The sequence below is a fragment of the Bos taurus genome, chromosome 4 (assembly GCF_002263795.3).
Source record: "Bos taurus isolate L1 Dominette 01449 registration number 42190680 breed Hereford chromosome 4, ARS-UCD2.0, whole genome shotgun sequence".
In the NCBI taxonomy this organism is placed as follows: Eukaryota; Metazoa; Chordata; class Mammalia; order Artiodactyla; family Bovidae; genus Bos; species Bos taurus.
The window spans coordinates 115,110,906-115,130,063 of record NC_037331.1 but is presented as its reverse complement, the minus strand read 5'-3'; the positions used below and the strand labels follow the sequence as shown (position 1 = coordinate 115,130,063).

Below are 19,158 nucleotides of genomic sequence, written 5' to 3'. Positions count from 1 at the left end.
TCAAACTACCGCACAGCTGCACTCATCTCACACACTAGCAAAGAAATGCTCAAAATTCTCCAAGCAAGGCTTTAACAGTACATGAACCGAGAACTTCCAGATGTGGAAGCTGGATTTAGAAAAGGGAGAGGAACCAGAGATCTAATTGCCAACATCTGTTGGATCATAGAAAAAGCAAGAGAATTACAGAAAAACATCTACTTCTGCTTTACGGACTACACCAATGTCTTTGACTATGTGGATCACAACAAACTGTGGGAAATTCTTAAAGAGATGGGAATATCAGACCACCTTCCCTGCCTCCTGAGAAATCTGTCTGCAGGTCAAGAAGCGACAGTTAGAACCGGACATGGAACAACAGACTGGTTCCAAATTGGGAAAGGAGTATGTCAAGGCCGTATATTGTCACTCTGTTTAACTTATATGCAAAGAAGACCAAAGACTTTGCTTAATACTTTAGACATTGTTTTAATGAACACAAAGAAGACAAAGACACTGTTGAATCTCTCCTTTACACTGTGTGTGTGTAACAGGGTCATTTCAGAAACAAACCAACCTTGAAACAAATACAGCTGACTCTCATAAACACAGGTTTGAACTGGGCAGGTCCACTTACAGGTGGATTTATTTTCAATAAATATACACAGAAGATCGTGTGCAAGACCTGCATTCAAGTGGAGAGCCTATCCTTACACAAGCGTAAGATGACTGAAATTTAATATAAACTTAATAATGTGTTAATTTTCTTACTCCTTGCGTTACTTTCAAGGAGTCACATTATTGTAGAGCATGACTGCCCCTCCACCCCCAGTAACTGGAGACCCTGCAGATCCGCTATCACTACAGGCCAGTGGTGGTGGTTAAAATGCAACAGTGTTTCCAACTCTACAGGAATAGGGCTGTAATACTGCCTGCCATAAGAACTCTGTAACCATTCATTCCCCAGTGTAGAGGCTGGGCTACCAAGAAACTGTAACAGCAGTTACACCTGCTTCCATCACTCTCTGCCTCAGTGTTATCAATGCATGAACGACACTGTAAATAGATCTGAATTTCTTTACATTTCATTACCTTTTCATTTTTGATGTCTACTGTTAATAACAGTGTTTTATGTAATATAATATTGATGTAGGGACTGACAGGTGACTCGTCTTACATACAGACGATGTACACTTAGCAGTATCGATAAATACAGCACACAACCGACTATAAAGCAAGCTGAGCGCCAAAGAGTCGATGCTTTCGAACTGTGGTGCTGGAGAAGACTCTTGAGAGTCCCTTGGGCTGGAAGGAGATCCAACCAGTCCATCATAAAGGAAATCCATCCTGAAAATTCATTGGAAGGACTGAAGCTGAAACTTCAATACTTTGGCCACCTGATGTGAAGAACTGACTCACTGGAAAAGACCCTGATGCTGGGAAAGATTGAAGGCAGGAGGAGAAGGGGACAACAGAGGATGAGATGGTTGGATGGCATCACCGACTCGATGGACATGAGTTTGAGCAAACTCCGGGAGCTGGCGATGGACAGGGAAGCCTGGCACGCTGCAGTCCATGGGGTCACAGAGAGTCAGACATGACTGGACTGAACTGAACTGAGGGCTTCTGGTCAACGGAAGACTATTAGTAGTAGTTAAGTTTTGGGAGAGTAAAAAGTTATACGTAAATTTACAACTGTGCTGGGGTCGGTGCCCCTAACCGCAGTGTTGTCCAAGGGTCAGCTGTACAGAAAAATGCTAACATTTATTAAAATTAGGTGCTAAGTACCACTCATGTCTGTTATATTACTTTTTATATTTCTGAAAGGCAACAGAGTATACTGCACTGGTTGAGGCCATGCGCTCTGGCACCAGACTGCCAGAGCTCAAACCCCAGCTCTCTCCTTTGCCCAACAGGTCTCTCTGTGCCTCAGTTTCTCCATCTGTAAAAGCAGGGTCATAACACAGCCCACTTCCTAGGGGTGGCGAGCTAATGCATTCAAAGTGTAATTAGAAAGAGAACAAGCATGACAGCAGTGCTCTCTATATTTTTCATCTGCCTACTACTATTTTTATGTGTGATTCAGTTCAGTTCAGTCGCTCAGTCATGTCCGACTCTTTGCGACCCCATGGACTGCAGCACGCCAGGCCTCCCTGTCCATCACCAAATCCCGGACTTTACTCAAACTCATGTCCATCAAGTTGGTGATGCCATCCAACCATCTCATCCTCTGTCGTCCCCTTCTCCTCCCACCTTCAATCTTTCCCAGGATCAGAGTCTTTTCAAATGAGTCAGTTCTTCGCATCAGGTGGCCAAAGTATTGGAGTTTCTGCTTCAGCATCAGTCCTTCCAATGAATATTCAGGATTGATTTCCTTTAGGATGGACTAAAATACTTCCTAATTTAAATTAAAAAAAAAAAAAGTTTCTAAAGCTGTTACGTTCATGTGTCCCAAACCGCACCGCTCAGTCTTTCTGCTGTGCCCACTCTGAACACCACAGACACACTCATTCGTGAAGTGGAGGAGATAAAATGCGCCGACGGTGACACTGAAGATACCAGGTGTCCCTCAACAGCTGTGTCTCATCCCCATCTCCAAGCTGTGTGCCCTGAAATCACGAACAGCGGCCCACCGTGGCCAAAGGTCGGGCTGGACAAATGGACACGGCCCTTCCGGGTCCCACAGCTCTAACATTCCACCCTCTGCGGATGATGCCGCCACCGCATGCCGCCCGGCAACAGTTGCCAGGGTGTTCGGGTTCTGAAGTCACCGCGCTGAGATGGCACAGCCCTCACAGGAGGCCTCTGTCACAGAGTCACGTGGGTACCGGGCGGCAGTAATATGCTGCAAGCAATGATCCCCACAACCAACACGAAGAGACCATTAACAGGTGTAGGTACTAACCACTATGAGGCCTTCCCTCCTCACCTTCCTGGCAAAACCAAAACCTTTATTAAAACAAACACTGGCAAGAGCACCAATGACTCAGACCCCTTTATGGTGATTCAACGTCTTTATAAACTCTCCTGTGCTGATTTTGACACGGCATCAAGCACAGTTGAGGCTTTCTTACTTTGAATACTCACAATGTAAGGAACATCTTTTAAGATTTTTTAAGAGACATGCAAATTTTAAATTTCAACAAAATCTTCATCAACGCAGGTCCATATGGAACCTCAACGAGACCCTATTAAATAGAACGTTTGTACATGTAACTAACAAGTGGTCCTCCTACAGTTCTCTCTAGAAGGACTGGCACGCCCCGTTAGAGGTGACCTGACAACAGCTCAGCTTTACAAAAATCATCGAGCAAAACACAGCTCTTAAAATAGGGAAGGTGTTCTAGACACCATTTATGCAAAGATACATTCCAACCAGCCTGCTAGCCAGAAACCACATAGCAGGCACATATGAGGATACGGAGAGGGGAGGGGAGGGAAGCATAGTCCTAGTGCTCCAAACGCTCCCCAAATGCTCACCTGTTAGACGCAGACACGGAAAACACACTTACGACAATCAAAGGGGCAAGGGGCAGGAGGACAAATCAGGAGCCTGGGATTCGCAGGTACACACGACTATACACAAAACAATAACAACAAGGTCCTGCTGTACAGCATAGGGAACTATACTCAGCATCTTGTAATAATCTACAAGAGGAAAGAATCTGAAAAACCATTGGAAATTGCCATTTCCTCCTCCAATGCATGAAAGTGAAAAGTGAAAGTGAAGTCGCTCAGTCGTGTCCGACTCTTAGCGACCCCATGGCCTGCAGCCTACCAGGCTCCTCCGTCCATGGGATTCTCCAGGCAAGAGTACTGGAGTGGGGTGCCATTGCCTTCTCCAAATAAATGATGAGAATTAGGTTTTTTAAAAAAAGGTCACCTGTCAGAAACATGATTTCAGGTTGTGCTTCTCACAGTAGCATGGCCTACATTATCTGGCAGGTGAGTTTCAGATTATCTGGGAAGGTGTCTGGAAAGAAAGTACCAACCCTGACTGACCGGATCACCTGGGAAGCTTCTGAAAAATGCAGATTCCTAGGGCCTGTCCCAGAGTCACAGAGAAGTCACCTGGATTTTTGTATTTTAAACATCCCCTTCCTTCCTCCCCACCACCGTCAGCCACAGTTCTGAAGACCAACCAGTGTAGGAATCGCTGACTCAAGTATATATCACATGCAGTCATCTCTGAATTTTTATAAAATGCGAGCTCCCCATCCTCGTGCTCACGTCCTAACAAAAAAAGAGACAAGAATCAGCAACTTTCCTACCAGTAACAAGTAAGAATCCACACTGGATGGAAAGATGCTATTCAGAACGGCAACATTACCCCTGAGAATGAGACATATGATGGGAGGAACACTCCATACACACGGAGACAGAGACACGCCTCACTCATATAGGAAGCATCAATGGGTGTAAAAGCAGCAGCACATATCACCACTAAACTCACCTACGAATTTAATGCGAAACCATTCAAAATCTGGGCCAATACTGAAAAAGGTGGTAGTACATTTTACACTGAAAATTACACTTAACTTTACAATTAAAAAGTTGAAGTCTCATTATAAGGAGAAGTTTCATCTTATTTTTCAATACTGTAAATGCATACACCATTTTATTCAAATAGTTTTAAATGCATATACCCCACTGTCCAAATAGCACATTTCTAGGAATTCACCCCACTGAATCATTTTACATGTATAAAAAGAAATGCACAAAAAATGTCCTCTACAGCAGTATAACAGGAAAACAACAACAACAAAAACTGGAAACACGCAAATGCCATCAATAGGATAAATTAAATAGATTGCAATCGTTCAATAAAATGCTACACAATCATCAAAAATGAAGCAGACATGTTACTGGTCATATATAAGTATACTGTGAAAATAGTTGACCCAAAAAACGAATCGGTCAACAGAGAAATCGAAGAGGAAATTAAAAAATACCTTGAGACAAATGACAAGGAAAACACAATCACACACAATCTATGGGATGCAGCAAAAGCAGTTCTTAGGGGGAAGGTTCACAGTGAAAACAGCTGCCAGACAGCACGTATTCACACTGCAGGGAGTTAAACAGGGCCCTCAGTGCCGGGTTCAAAGCGCAGCCCTAGCTCTGGGACTTCAGGAAGTAAAGGAATCCCTCCAGCTTCCATTTCTTCATTAGTACAAGGTAATAACAATGCCTCTGTTGTTGCCGTTTAGTTGCTCAGTCGTGTCTGACTCTTCGTGACTCCACTGTAGCCCACCAGGCTCTCTGTCCATGGGATTTCCCAGGCAGGAATACTGGAGCGGGTAGCCATTCCCTTCTCCACGGATCATCCTGACTCAGAGATTGAACCAGCATCTCCTGCATTGCAGGTGGATTCTTTACTACTGAGCCACCAGGGAAGCCCAATATCAATCCCTACCTCAATGCTAAATGTGACTCACCGTTTCTAGAAAATATCTCCTAATCCAAAAAGTAAAAGGATCTCATAGTCAATAATTTCATTCAACTGCTGAATTATTTGATATATAGTCACCAACTGTATTTCTTCCATGAACTGCCCGTAGATCATTTTTCCACTGGACTTTCGGTATCATCAATTTGTATAAACTTTTGCACACTGAGGGCTCCCTGGTGGCTCAGATGGTAAAGTGTCTGCCTGCAACGTGGAAGACCTAGGTTCAATCCCTGGGTGGGAAGATCCTCTGGAGAAGGAAAGGCAACCCACTCCAGTATTCTTGCCTGGAGAATCCCATGGACAGAGGTGCCTGGTGGGTTATAGGCCAAAGGGTCGCAAAAAGTTGGACACAACTGAGCGACTTCACTTTAGACACTGAGGATGTAATGTTTGCTCACATATATTACTAATTTTTCTGAATTTGTGGTTTACCTGCAATTATACATTTTCTGAAGGATAATCGTTGAAACAATTTAGATGATCAAATCTATCAATTATTTTCCTGAACAATTTCCTTTGCAGTTTCTACTTTGAAAGTCTCTCCCTACACTCATTTCCCTTCCAGTTCTGTGAACATCCGATATACCTATATATGAAGAGATACAGCAGTCAAGATTTTCCCAGGCACGTGTACATGAAGAATTAAGATTGACAACGTTCACATTAAAAGGCTTTGTTTAATGTTTATCTGAAAACTATCTTCCCAAAGGACAGCTAGCATGGCACAGCCAAGCATCATTCTCAAAACACAGAAACCCTGCTTACAGACAGCAGTCTTCCCAAACACAGTGCCACCTCTGAGCATCCCGGACCCGAAGCCTCTTCTCATTCGGAAGCCAGGACAGACCGAGGTTACAGAAACAGAACCGAGGGCTGCATAAGGCAGGCCCAAGAGTGACAAGTCTGCCACTAACCAGAACGTTCCTGCACGTCGAACTTCCAAACCCGCTCACGAGGTCCTGGAGAAGCCTCGCTCCCACTCCGACACCCACCACCCACTTCGCCTTCCACTCTATTCTCGTGTAGCCTCCAACGTCTCTGTCTGCAAACACAACACGTCCTTATTCATCTTGAACATTTTAAAAGGTCCCTGAATTGAAAGAGACACGTGTACCCCAATGTTCTCTGTCTGCAAACACAACACATCCTTATTCACCTCGAACATTTTAAAAGGTCCTTGTGCGGTGCGAAGCTTCTTCTGCTCCCCGTGTTAAAGGCCCCTCTCCACACAGCAGTAACTGCCTGCAGTGAGGAGGGCTGATCTGACTAGTGTCAACTCTACGCACTTACATATCTCCCTCCTACAGCCCTGTGTCTAGAGCAGAAGGTGACAGTGTCAGCTCAACCAATTTATGTTTGAAAGCGGAGATGTCACATCTTAAAACAGCGTTCTTAAAGCTGCATCCAGGGCGCAGGTTCTTTTGTGTGAGGCCCCTTATGTGAGACCCCTTATGTGAGACCCCTTATGTGAGACCCCGTATGAGGTCCAGTCTCAAACCCCAAATTCAACCAGGACAGCCCTACCCACTCCTAAGATGTTCTGTTTAAAAAAAAAAAAGTGACTACATTGCTTCAGAGCATGACTTTGATAAAACTAAAATTGTTCCCAGACCTTAATGTAGTATTCTAGATAACACACACTCCACACACTGTATACGGCAAAAATTAATATATGATCATAACCAAGTTCTTGAAACATTCCTTAGGTTGTCATAGAGAACATGGTAGTTTCCGTTTACAGGACACAGTTAAATATGTAAGTTCAAATTGATTTATTTTCTCTAAATCCAACAGTCTGTGTTTTTCTTTTTCTCTATTTCGTCTGTAAGTTTTACATTACCCAATATACATGTCCACTTCTACATGCTAAGTCGCTTCAGTCGTGTCCGACTCTTTGTGACCCCAGGGACTGTAACCGCCAGGCTCCTCCGTCCATGGGACTCTCCAGGACTGCAGTGGGTTGCTGTGCCCTCCTCCAGGGGATCTTCCCGACCCAGGGATGGAACCCACATCTCTTATGTCTCCCGCGTCGGCAGGTGGGTTCTTTACCACTAGCACACCTTTGCTCCATGTCTGGTAAATACAATATCGTGACCTGTGGCTTCCTTATGGGTTTGGGGTATTATCAAGTGATTTTTGACTTCCAGGGTAAAACAGTAGACTAAACACGTGATCTAATTTCACTCTGTCCTGAAGCCACACTAAAACCAAAACAAAATGATTCTTTCTAAGACGCAGAAACCACAACAACAGGGAGAAAAGAAGAGGTGGCAACTGCAGTAATTGGGCCCCGGACAGCTGAGGATCAGCGCTAACTGTCCTGGGAACGTCCGAAAACCAGCCGTGGGCAAAGCTGAGAACCGGCCCCACACCCCCGGGACCCTGAAGAAAGGCCCCGCGATGGGCGGCTGCACAGGGCCCTGTGGATCCAGGACTGAAGGGCCCAAAACACAGGCCAAGATGAGCGCGGCCCCCACCCCGCACCAGGGCGGCGGCTGCTCTTCCCTGACCCCCGAGTCCCCACAAGCTGACTCGGGGAGTGCAAAGCGAGACTTGGAGCGTGAAGCAAGGTCACCGGCCTGGGAGAGTCCGGGAACCACTCTGAGAACTACCCGACTGAACACAGAAAACCCTGATAGATGAGACGTGCTCCCTGCCCCCAACCCGGCTCTCAGAACACAGACCCGGCCCTCCACGCAGAGGGTCAAAAGTGCACTCTCTGGGGAAAGTGACCAGCTCAAGAAGAAAGACCCAAAGACCGTTAAGACAGAAGCTATTCCAACAACAATCCACCTGGGGTGGTGGTGGTGGCGGCGGCTTAGTCGCCAAGTCGTGTCCAACTCTTGTGACCCCAAGGACTGTAGCCCACCAGGCTCCTCTGTCCATAGGATTCTCCAGGCAAGAAGACTGGAGTGTGGTGCCCCTTCCTTCTCCAGGGGATCTTCCCGACCCAGGGATCGAACCCAGGTCTCCTGAATTGGCAAGGCAGATGATTTACCAACTGAGCTATGAGGGAAGCCGCCTGTATCACCCGCCAAATCTACAGACATGATCTACTGCATAAGGCAGGGCTTCCCTGGTGGTGCAGTGGATAAGAACCTGCCTGCCAATGCAGGGGACAGAGGTTCGATACTTGGTCTGGGAAGATTCCACAAGGTATGGAGCAACTAAAACCTGTGTGCTGAGAGCCTGTGCTCTGCAACAAGAGAAGCCACTGCAGTGAGAAGCCCTCGCACCGCCACCAGAGAGCAGCCCCCACAGCAATGAAGACCCAGCGCAACCAAAACTAAATAAACAAATTTTTAATTAATTAAAAAATAAGGCAGCAGTAACTTTCATAGAACAAGAAGAAATAAGAAACACACTAAAGACAGGAACATCTAACACATCATTCTCAGTTAAAGATGAGTCAGTGGACCCTGATTCTGGGAAAGATTGAAGGCGGGAGGAGAAGGGGACGACAGAGTATGAGATGGTTGGATGGCATCACCGACTCAATGGACTTGAGTTTGAGCAAGCTCCAGGATTGGTGATGGACAGGGAGACCTGGCGTGCTGCAGCCATGGGGTCGCAAAGACACGACTGGGCGACTGAACTGAGGTGGACAAAAATAAGCAGAAGGCCTCAAAAATGTCATTAATAAGATAGCTCATACAGATATACTCAGAACACACCAACAGGGAATATACCTCTTCTGAAGCACACAGAGAACATTCACAAAACTGCCCATACCGTAGACTCAGTGAAATCTAAAGAACAGAATATAAACAGCACTCTGAGCATAATGTAATTAAATTAGAATCAAAAACAAAATTTGAAAAGGCCCTTCTACTTGAAAATTTTCAAACATACTAGTATAGAAATACTGAGTTAAGAGGGGAATTCAAAAGAAAAACACAGAAATTTCTTGAAAATGGTATCAATAAACTATATCCAAATCCCAGTGAGGGATACATACAGTTAAAGACATCAGAGCTGGGGACTCTCCTGGCGGTCCAGTGTTAACAGCTCGCCTTCCAGTGCAGGGGGTGTGGGTTCCATGCCTGGTCAGGAGCTAAGATCCTACAAACCTCCCAGCCAAAACTCCAAAACCAGAAACAGACACAACACTGTAACAAATGCAACAGTTTAAAAAATGGCTCACATCCAAAATAAATCTTAAAGACTTAACAGCCAAAGTTTCACAGCATCAAATGCCTTCTCAATACAAAGGGAAAATTAAAATGAATTTAATATCCAACTCAAAAAAAAGAAAAGGAAAGCAGAGGAGATAAAAGTAGAAATAAATTAATCAAAAAAACAGAAAAATAATAGAATAAGTGAACCCCAAAGCTTATCCTTTAAAAAAAAAAAAAGATCCACAGCACAGCCATATTATTAGCTAAGCCCTGAAGAAGAAAGGATGAAGACAAGACAGATAAATTCAAGTGACGAAAGGAAAACAACCATAAAAACAGAGATTTTTGAAAATCATGGCTACTCTATACATAAATTTGAAAAATTTAGATAAAACAGAATTGTTTTTAGACAAATACAACATAACCAAAATTGATTCAATTCGAGAGGGGGCATCTAACCAGCCTCAGAAGAACTACACAGAGGAGCACTGAAATTCTACCCAGACCTTAAACCTCAGATAATTCCAAAATTACTTAAACTACCCTAGAGCACAGAATAAGAAAGAAAACTCCTTCCTTTGTTTCACGAAGACAGTGTAACACTGATCCCACACGCTGACAAAGAACTCACCAGAAAACTAAACTATAATGCATACCAAGTTCCAACGGGAAAACCTAAATAAAGTACTAACAGAATCTACCTACACATCAAAAAATGAGGCATCATGATCAAGGGGGGATTATTACGAAATGCTGGAGTGCTTCAACGTCAGGAAATCCACCATGTGAACTAAGAAAGAAAACCGCACGTCCCATTTATGATAAATCATGTAACATGCAACACGCATTCATGCTTTAACATCCCAAAACACAGCAGTTGACAGATACTTCTAGACATATCTGGGTAGCTTTCTTAACATGTATGTGTACGGGTGTACATATACACACAAACAGCAGCCCAAAAGCCTGCATCTTACTTATTTTACAAACACCAGAAACTATTCCACTAAGATAAGAACAAAGGATAATGCCCCACTAACTCCACTCCTGTTAACACCATTTGGAGGCAACGGCCACTGCAGTGTGTCAGGGAAAAAAGTAAGCAGACTCCTAAAAATGGAAAGGAAAAACAATCTCTATTTGCCCGTGACAAAATTCTCTATCTAGAAAGCCTGAAAGATGAAGGGAAAAAATTCATTCAAACAATAAAAATCATTTAGTAATTCAGTAAAGAAGCAGACAAAATAAATGGCTTTAATATAGTGAAGAAAAACAGAAAATGCAACGGAGAGAAAACGTCATCTACAATAACCAAAAAGAAAATCACATAACTGAGTGATTAACAAGAAAGCTACCTGAGGTAAACACAATATTCCTACAAGGCACAAAACAGACTTGAACTGATGGAAAGAATACACCATATTCTCTGATAGGAAGACTGTATCATAAATATAATAGTCCTCATTAACATATGAGTTTAATGCAATCCAAGTCAAAATACCATCAGCAGTTTTCCCTGGGGACTAAAAGAAGAACCTGCATGTGAAGTCCATTTGGAGAAATAATAAGGAGAATAGACTGGAAAACACGTTTTACAAGAGGGGGTGGAGAAACTTCCCTGGCGCTCCAGTGGTTACGGCTGCGCGCTCCCGAAGCAGGGGCCTGGGTTTGATTCCTGTTCAGGGAGCATCCCACACGCTCCAACTGACCCCAGGTGAAGCAACTAAGACCCAGCACGGCCAAATAAATCATTTTTTTTTTTTTAACAAGGTGTACGGTTGAGTCCCTTCGCTGTTGACCTGAAACTATAGCAACACTGTTAACCGGCTATACCTCAGTACAAAATAAAAAGTTCAAAAAAAAAGACTAAAAAGTCCAAACAATATTACCTGACAATAATAATTTTTTACAGTGAACACAGGGATTTATTTTTCTGGATGATTTACTATCAAATAAAGTAAGAGTCATTTATACTCTTAAAAATGAGGTGGCTGGGACACCAACCTCATCACATATGAAGTCATAAAGCCTCAGGAGTTAAACTCAGTGATGCTGCCATAGAAGCAGACAGGTTCAGGCACCCAAAACGAATCCAGAAATAAACCACTGCATAGACAGATGCAGTACACAATGAAAGCGGTATCTTCAAGCAGTGTTTTGTTACGCTTTTTTCATAAATGAGGCTGAGATAAACGGGGCAACCAGAAGGAAAGAAGATAGAATTGGCTCCAATGAGGTCCATTCTTCATACCCCATCCCAGGATAAATTTCAAGTGGAACAGAGATTCATATAAAATCCGGCAATGGGGAGGGGGAACACCCATCTTAACTATGATTCAAAATCTAACAACAATAAAGAAAAGACAAATAAACCTACTGCTTAAAAAAAAAAAAAAAAAACTCTTTGCATGGCAAAAGACAAATGATACATAGGGAAAATGTATTTGCAAGTTGTATCACAAAAGGCTGATGCCTCAGTATGCAGGAAGGAGGCCTCAGACTGCTCTCCCTACCAAGGTGAAGGTGAAAGTTTGCTTGTAACTTTGGCCTCTAAAAAGCCTCTTGATGAAAGTGAAAGAGGAGAGTGAAAAAGTTGGCTTAAAGCTCAACATTCAGGAAACGAAGATTATGGCATCTGGTCCCATCACTTCATGGGAAATAGATGGGGAAACAGTGGAAACAGTGTCAGACTTTATTTTTTGGGCTCCAAAATCACTGCAGATGGTGATTGCAGCCATGAAATTAAAAGATGCTTACTCCTTGGAAGGAAAGTTATGACCAACCTAAATAGCATATTCAAAAGTTGAGACATTACTTTGCCAACGAAGGTCTGTCTAGTCAAGGCTATGGTTTTTCCAGTAGTCATGTATGGATGTGAGAGTTGGACTGTGAAGAAAGCTGAGCGCCAAAGAATTGATGCTTTTGAACTGTGGTGTTGGAGAAGACTCTTTCGAGTCCCTTGGACTGCAGGGAGATCTAACCAGTCCATCCTAAAGGAGACCAGTCCTGGGTGTTCACTGGAAGGACTGATGCTAAAGCTGAAACTCCATCTCGTGCAAAGAGTTGAATCATTGGAAAAGACCCTGATGCTGGGAGGGATTGGGGGCAGGAGGAGAAGGGGTTGACAGAGGATGAGATGGCTAGATGGCATCACCAACTCGATGGACATGAGTTTGAGAGAACTCCAGGAGTGGGTGATGGACAGGGAGGCCTGGCGTACTGCGATTCATGGGGTCGCAAAGAGTCGGACACGACTGAGCGACTGAACTGAACTTGGCCCCGGGCTGGCATCTGGGAACTTAAGATTTCAGGAGGGTTCCCATCATGCCCCAAATACAGTGGATGCTGAACACCTCCTTTCCTTCTGGGGCTGGAATTTTGGTTTGTGCCAGGCGGAAGGTGCCACAACCAGCCCCACAAGAGATACTCTGGGCACTGAGCGTCTAAGGAGCTTCCCCAGTGAACAGGGTCTCACACACAGCACACTGGATGTCAGTGACTCCACTGAGAAAGGACTTGGGATGCCCACGGCTGGCTCCCCCAGACTCCGCCCCACACGCCTTTCTCCTCGGCTGTTTCTGCGTTTACCTTTTCACTGTCATCCTGGGATTATTCCTAGCAAATCTCTGAACCTGGTGGTGGCCTGTGGGACCCTCAATAGACCCTAATCCACAAGGAGCTTCCAAAACTAAAGCAGCAAAAGGCCGAAGGCCTGCAGAAAAACGGGCTAGAGAAATGAAGACAGAAAACGGAAATGCAGATGCCACTTCATCAGGTGGAAGGACGCTCATCTTCCCACATAATAAGAAATTCAAATTAAAACGATATCATTTCCCACCTTCCAGATTGGTTAAAAAAAAAAAAAAAACTTCTTTAACTCAGCAATTACAGAGATGAGTCTGTAAGAAGACGTAAGCACTGATACACATCGCTGGGGAAGACACACACTCCAGGGTGGGATCTGACACAATCCGGCAAAAGGACCTTATGACTCAGAAGTCCCACTTCTAGAAACCTGTCTCAGAGATGCTCCAGAAAAAAAATGCAAAAAAAGACAAATGCACAGCACTGACTTCACTGCAGTCTTTTGATAAAAACAAAATGCTCAAAAATTGATGGGGACATGTCTCAAGATGACCAGAAACACCCTGAATGGGGCTTCTACTACTGGACAGCTGAAGCATGAAAACAAGGAACAGCAGTAAGAAATCATGAACCATTGAATGTAGTAAGAATCACCATAAGTAACTCTTTGAAAACCGTAACCCATACAGATGATAAGTAAAAGGGAGTTACTGGAAAGTGCACCCTTTTTGTAAAATGTTAACTAAAAAATGTAGATAATACTCGAGTTTAAAATACACACACAATTTTGCAACCATTGCTGTAATCATCAATTAGAACAAGAATACCACCAATGGATACTAAAACTGATGGGTGAAAAGTTTTAAGGCAGAACAGGGTATTTACACAATCTCCTAACCTCTCTCCACAAAAGACATGAATTACAAAGGGGAAAACGGTGACCACACAGCGAGAAATCTAGTGGGGGGCACTATATCCAATGATCCAAGTGAACTTCATCAACTGCCTTAAGCCTCCTGATAAGAGGAGTTAAGTTCTAGGGAGATGGCGGACAGCACAGAGATGATATTAGCAACACTGTGTTGTTATATACTTGAAAGTTGCCAAGACAAGTGGATCTTAGATCACAAGAAAAGGGTGTTTACAATGACAGGATGGAGGTGTCAGTAATGCAATATGATAATCATTCCACAATGTACAAACACACCAAATCAACATGCTGTAACCTTAGATTTATGCAATGTAATATGTCAACTACTTCTCAATAAAGCTGATTTGATGCACTGAGAAGCTCTGACATGACTTCTCTGGTACCTGACAAAAACGCACACCCTGTGTCTACTGTAAGGAAACACCAGACAAGTGTAAACTGAGGAGCATTATCCGTAACAACTGGCTGCCAAAAATACCAACGTCCTGAAAGAAAAAAAGCCTAAGGAGCCGGTCCAGGGAAACGAGACTAAAAAGACATGATGACAAGCAAACACGGTGTACGGTGCTGATGAGGGCGGAGAGCTGAGCGTCCAGAGACACAGCGAGACCATTCATGGGATCCAGACTGCAGAGCAGATAACACTCGGCATAAATGTCACATTTTCTGGTTCTGATCACTGGTCTGTGCTTGTATGTTCTCATAAAGGATATACTGAAGTACCCTGGTGTAAAAAGCAGGATGGCTGCAACTCACAAACAGTTCAAAAAGATAATGATGTATAAAGTATACAGAGAACAGTAAAGCAAATGTTAGTAGTTAGAATGCTGGATGGAGACTATATAGCATTTTTTTGGTACTCTTCTTGCAGCTTTTTAGTAGATTTGAAGTTTCTCAAAATAAGTTTAAAGAATACAAAAATCTCCAGAACTACAAGTTCAGTTAGGAAAAGTGAGGCTATTCTCCGAACACTCTGCAGCCCAGTAACTCACTTAAGTGGGGCAGGCAGAGCCGTGGTCCATGTCATCCCAGCCCCCAGAACATCTGAGCTCACCAAGCTGGTCTCAGGGTTTATTAGATGAGGCCAGGCTCCCAGGATGAAATTTATTTGCTATTTTAAAAAAGCACCATTTAGTATACTGTCTACTCAATCATAAATGCCCACTATCAGTATGAATTTTCCTTTTAGAATTTAGTATGAGAAAAAGATTTTTCACCTGAAAAACAGGTATTTCTCTTCTTCCCTGATGACAGGAATTACGTAACTGACAATGACTCTCTCATAATCCTATCCCATACAGGAAGGCCAAGCTTGAGACCAAAGCAGCTGCACGACGGACCTACAGTTTAAGGTGATTTTCCAGGCCCGTTCTTGTCTTCGGTCCTAGTTATATTTATCTGCATTTTATCCCTTTTTATCCTATTTTGAGTTAAAGGTCAATCCAAAATCACTTGGCTCTGCAGGAAATACAAGCAGCAGTAATATGCTTAAATAAACCTGGGCTCTTCCAGGCTCCTCCTCCTGGCCACACACTGGACACTGGAAATTCCTGACTGACCATCACCATTTCCACAACAGACTATGTCCGTGTGAAACCCACTGGGAGGATTCCCGGCCACTATTTCTAAGTCCTGACACAAAGCCTACAACAGCGTGAAGACGATAACATAACTTGGAGCCAGAAAACAAAGATATCCTGAAGTTATACCGCCACGTGAGATACCACCTACCTCCAACGGTCATAACTGAGCACCACACTTTTGATATTTATAGCAAGAACGATGAGTAAGGCTCCCAGCTTACTATTATTAAAGGTATGACAAATCCTGTGGGCACATTTTACTGCTTGTACCAAGAAATGCTTTGTATTTCAATAGTTTTATGAGACCAAAACCACAAAAACCTCGTGCAAATGTGGGGATGAAAGATTCTTTGACCAGCTGCCTTCTCTCCTGACACAACCAGACCTCAGGTGGGTGTGGGGTGAACACTAGATGGCTGGAGAAGGGGACACGTAAGGAAGCCAGTACCTGGGGGGTGTTCCTATCAACACCGCTATTGGCTCAGGTTCTGGGTAGCCAAACAACTACTGAAATAAAAAGCCCCAAAACTTCTGGTACAGTGTGTATCTCTGAAAGGAAATTTAATACATGCAAAGAGGCAGTTTTTTCCAGCTTGTAACCACTCCTTTTTCTGCAGCAAAAGGAAAGAACAATCCGTAGGAGATGGACTGTAGCAAATTAAGGAAGACACCCCCACAAGGTTGTCAAGGAAACTAAACCGAGTGCGTTTCTCTACAAAGAATCGAGGCTAAGGTGAACGTGCCATGGAATATTCATTCTGTGGCAAAAAATGACTAAAATCCCATCTTGAAAAATCTTTTTAAGAGGCTAAACTTACTTCCAGGCTATTTTATTAAGCACTTCACCTACAGTGCAAGCAGGGAAGCTTGAATTTCTAAACCAAAACCTAAATGGATTCAGCGAGCACCTTCCTAAAAATGAGCGGAGCCTGGGCCACTGGAATGGACCGGGAGATTTCCGAAGGGTATCTCTGGCATATCTCAACATCAAAAGAAGCAATCATGGCCCACAAGTAATGCGCTGGGGGGTCCGGCGGGGGTGCGGGGGGCGGGGGGGGCGCGGGGGAGAGATAGAAACTATACTACCACCAACAGCCTTTCCCACATTTTACATGTTTCTGTTTTTCAAAATGGAGCCTTTTTAACATTTTTAAATGCAAAGGCAACTCTAGGCAAACTAAAGCAAGACCTTAGCCTGACTGAGCCATTCAATATTGGAAGAGGACAGAGTGGGCTGCAAAAAAACAAACATTTTTTTTTTTAAGATGTCAACTTGGGAGACGGTTGTAAAAACCTCCCACAAGTAAGTGATAAAGAAGCCCTATCAGCGAGGAGAAATGGCATGCGCTTGGGGACCCAGGACGAGGGCCACTTCTGAAGAGAAGGCAGGGGCGCCGTGAGGCAGGCGGAAGGCGAGGGAACGGCAGCGGGGTGCGCAGCCGGCACCCCCGGGAGGCGGAGGGGTCCCGAGGAGCCCCGGCCGAGCGCGGGGAGTAGGCGAGGAGGCCACGTCTCCCTTCGGCTCCCTCCCCAGCAAGGTGAGTGAGTCAGGGGGCCCCTGGGCAGGTGAGGGCCGCGACCCGGGCCCGGGGCACCCCAGGTGAGACCGGGGGGCCGGGCCGCGGGGCAGGCAGGCGCCAGGCGCGCCGGGGCCGGAGCAGGCGCCCGCGGCTCTTACCCGGTGCCGCAGTCCACCACGCAGGGAGGCAGGGAGCCCGCCATGCTCGGCCCACGCGGCCGGCCCGGGAGGCTCCCCCGATCGCCGGCCCGCTCGCCGCCCCGCGCAGCCGCCGGGCTCCCGGGAGCCTCCGCAGCGCCGCCGCCGGGAGCCCGGATGCTCGCCGCCGGCCCACGTGACGCCCCGCCCACCGCCGTCTGACCAATCACTACGAGGACACGCCCTGTCCCCGCCCCCGGCCGCCCGCCATCTTTAGTGCTGGCAGCGGGGCCTCGTTGCCCGTACGTCCCACCTTGCTGCGGGAGAGGCTGTGAGCTCGTCTAACTGACTTACCGTGGACTTGACTCCGAAGCCTGACTCCTCATCCTTTTAAGTCTCCGCTCAGATGTCACCTTCTCAGCGAAGCTGTCCCTGCTCATCTGCTAGATGCCCCCTCCCCCCCGCACCTTACTCACTATCTCAACAATCTATTGCTTTGCTTCACAACATTTGGAGTAAATTTATTCCGTGTATATATATTTATTTGTACTCCTATAGCAGGCTATAGGCTCCGCTAGATACGGCTCCTGAATGTCTTCCCACTGATGACAAGGATGCGCAGCACAGTATTTGGTGCATTCATGCTGCTGCAACTGCTGCTAAGTCGCGTCAGTCGTGTCCGACTCTGTGCGACCCCATAGACAGCAGCCCACCAGGCTCCCCGGTCCCTGGGATTCTCCTGGCAAGAACATTGGAGTGGATTGCCATTTCCTTCTCCAATGCATGAAAGTGAAAAGTGAAAGTGAAGTCGCTCAGTCGTGTCCGACTCTTAGCGACCCCGTGGACTGCTGCCCACCAGGCTCCTCCGTCCATGGGATTTTCCAGGCAAGAGTACTGGAGCGGGGTGCCATTGCCTTCTCCGGGAAACACTCAAATGTTTTCTTAATAAAGAAAAAAAAAACAAAACTTGACCTTAGAATTCTTACACCTGTCAAACACTGCGTGCTTTCCTCTATAGAAGAAAAACCGGTGCAACAAATGCACCGACAGCTTTAAGGGGTGATTGACCTTCAATCAGGTTAACACTACACCAGGATCATTATGGAACATATTCTCAAGTATCAAAGGTGAAGTGATGTCCAAAAGATCTTCCTGGAACCCGGACCGAAGTACGCACCACTTACCAACTATGTTATGAAGGTCGGGAAGGTCCCACGTGCTTCCTCCTCCCTCCCTATCATGTATTCCTGACCTTACTTTTTAGGACTCTTCTGGAGACGTAGTTCCATGCAGTTTAACTGGTATTAAAAGCATTTTTAAACTTTTTCCATATGAGAAGTAGTGGTAGATTACTTGATCACGTTAGATAACCCATGATGATTCCCTTTTTTTTCCCTTAACCTATTCAGGTCAAATAAGGCACAGATCTAGAAAATTTTTGAGGAACCTAGAAAGAGAAGTAGAAGGTGGGAAGAAAAGAAAGGTGAGGAGTGTGGAGGAAAGCCTGTATAGGACCCTGAAGTAAGTAAGTGAAGTCGCTCAGTCGTGTCCGACTCTTTGCGACCCTGTGGACTGTAGTCCACCAGGCTCCTGCGTCCATGGGATTCTCCAGGCAAGAATACTGGAGTGGGTTGCCATTTCCTTCTCCAGGGGATCTTCCCGACCCAGGGATCGAACCCAGGTCTCCCGCATTGCAGGCTTTAACCTCTGAGCCACCGGGGATGCTTAGCACCCCAAGGCTGGGGGCAAAGGCTCACTTGCCTCCCTTGTGTTTTGCCAAAGCCCTGGCCAACCCCACTGTTCCGTGGCCCTCATCAGAATTCTGTGGATAAACTCTAGGTTGCAGACAGTCA

General features: G+C 45.2%; 1 protein-coding gene across 5 annotated transcripts in view; it reads right to left on the bottom strand.

Moving 5' to 3' along the window:
* The window catches only part of ACTR3B (actin related protein 3B), a 93,172-nt gene extending 75,714 nt beyond the window's left edge, over positions 1 to 17,458 (bottom strand). For all 5 annotated transcript variants that reach the window (XR_009494297.1, XM_005205980.5, XM_005205978.5 and 2 more), the window contains exon 1: positions 17,327 to 17,458. Coding sequence is in view for 3 of the 5 variants with exons in the window: in XM_005205980.5 (XP_005206037.1) it covers positions 17,327 to 17,370 (44 nt within the window). In the remaining 2 variants the exon portion in view is untranslated. The remainder of the gene's footprint in view (positions 1 to 17,326) is intronic.
* Between the last annotated feature and the right edge of the window lie 1,700 nt (positions 17,459 to 19,158).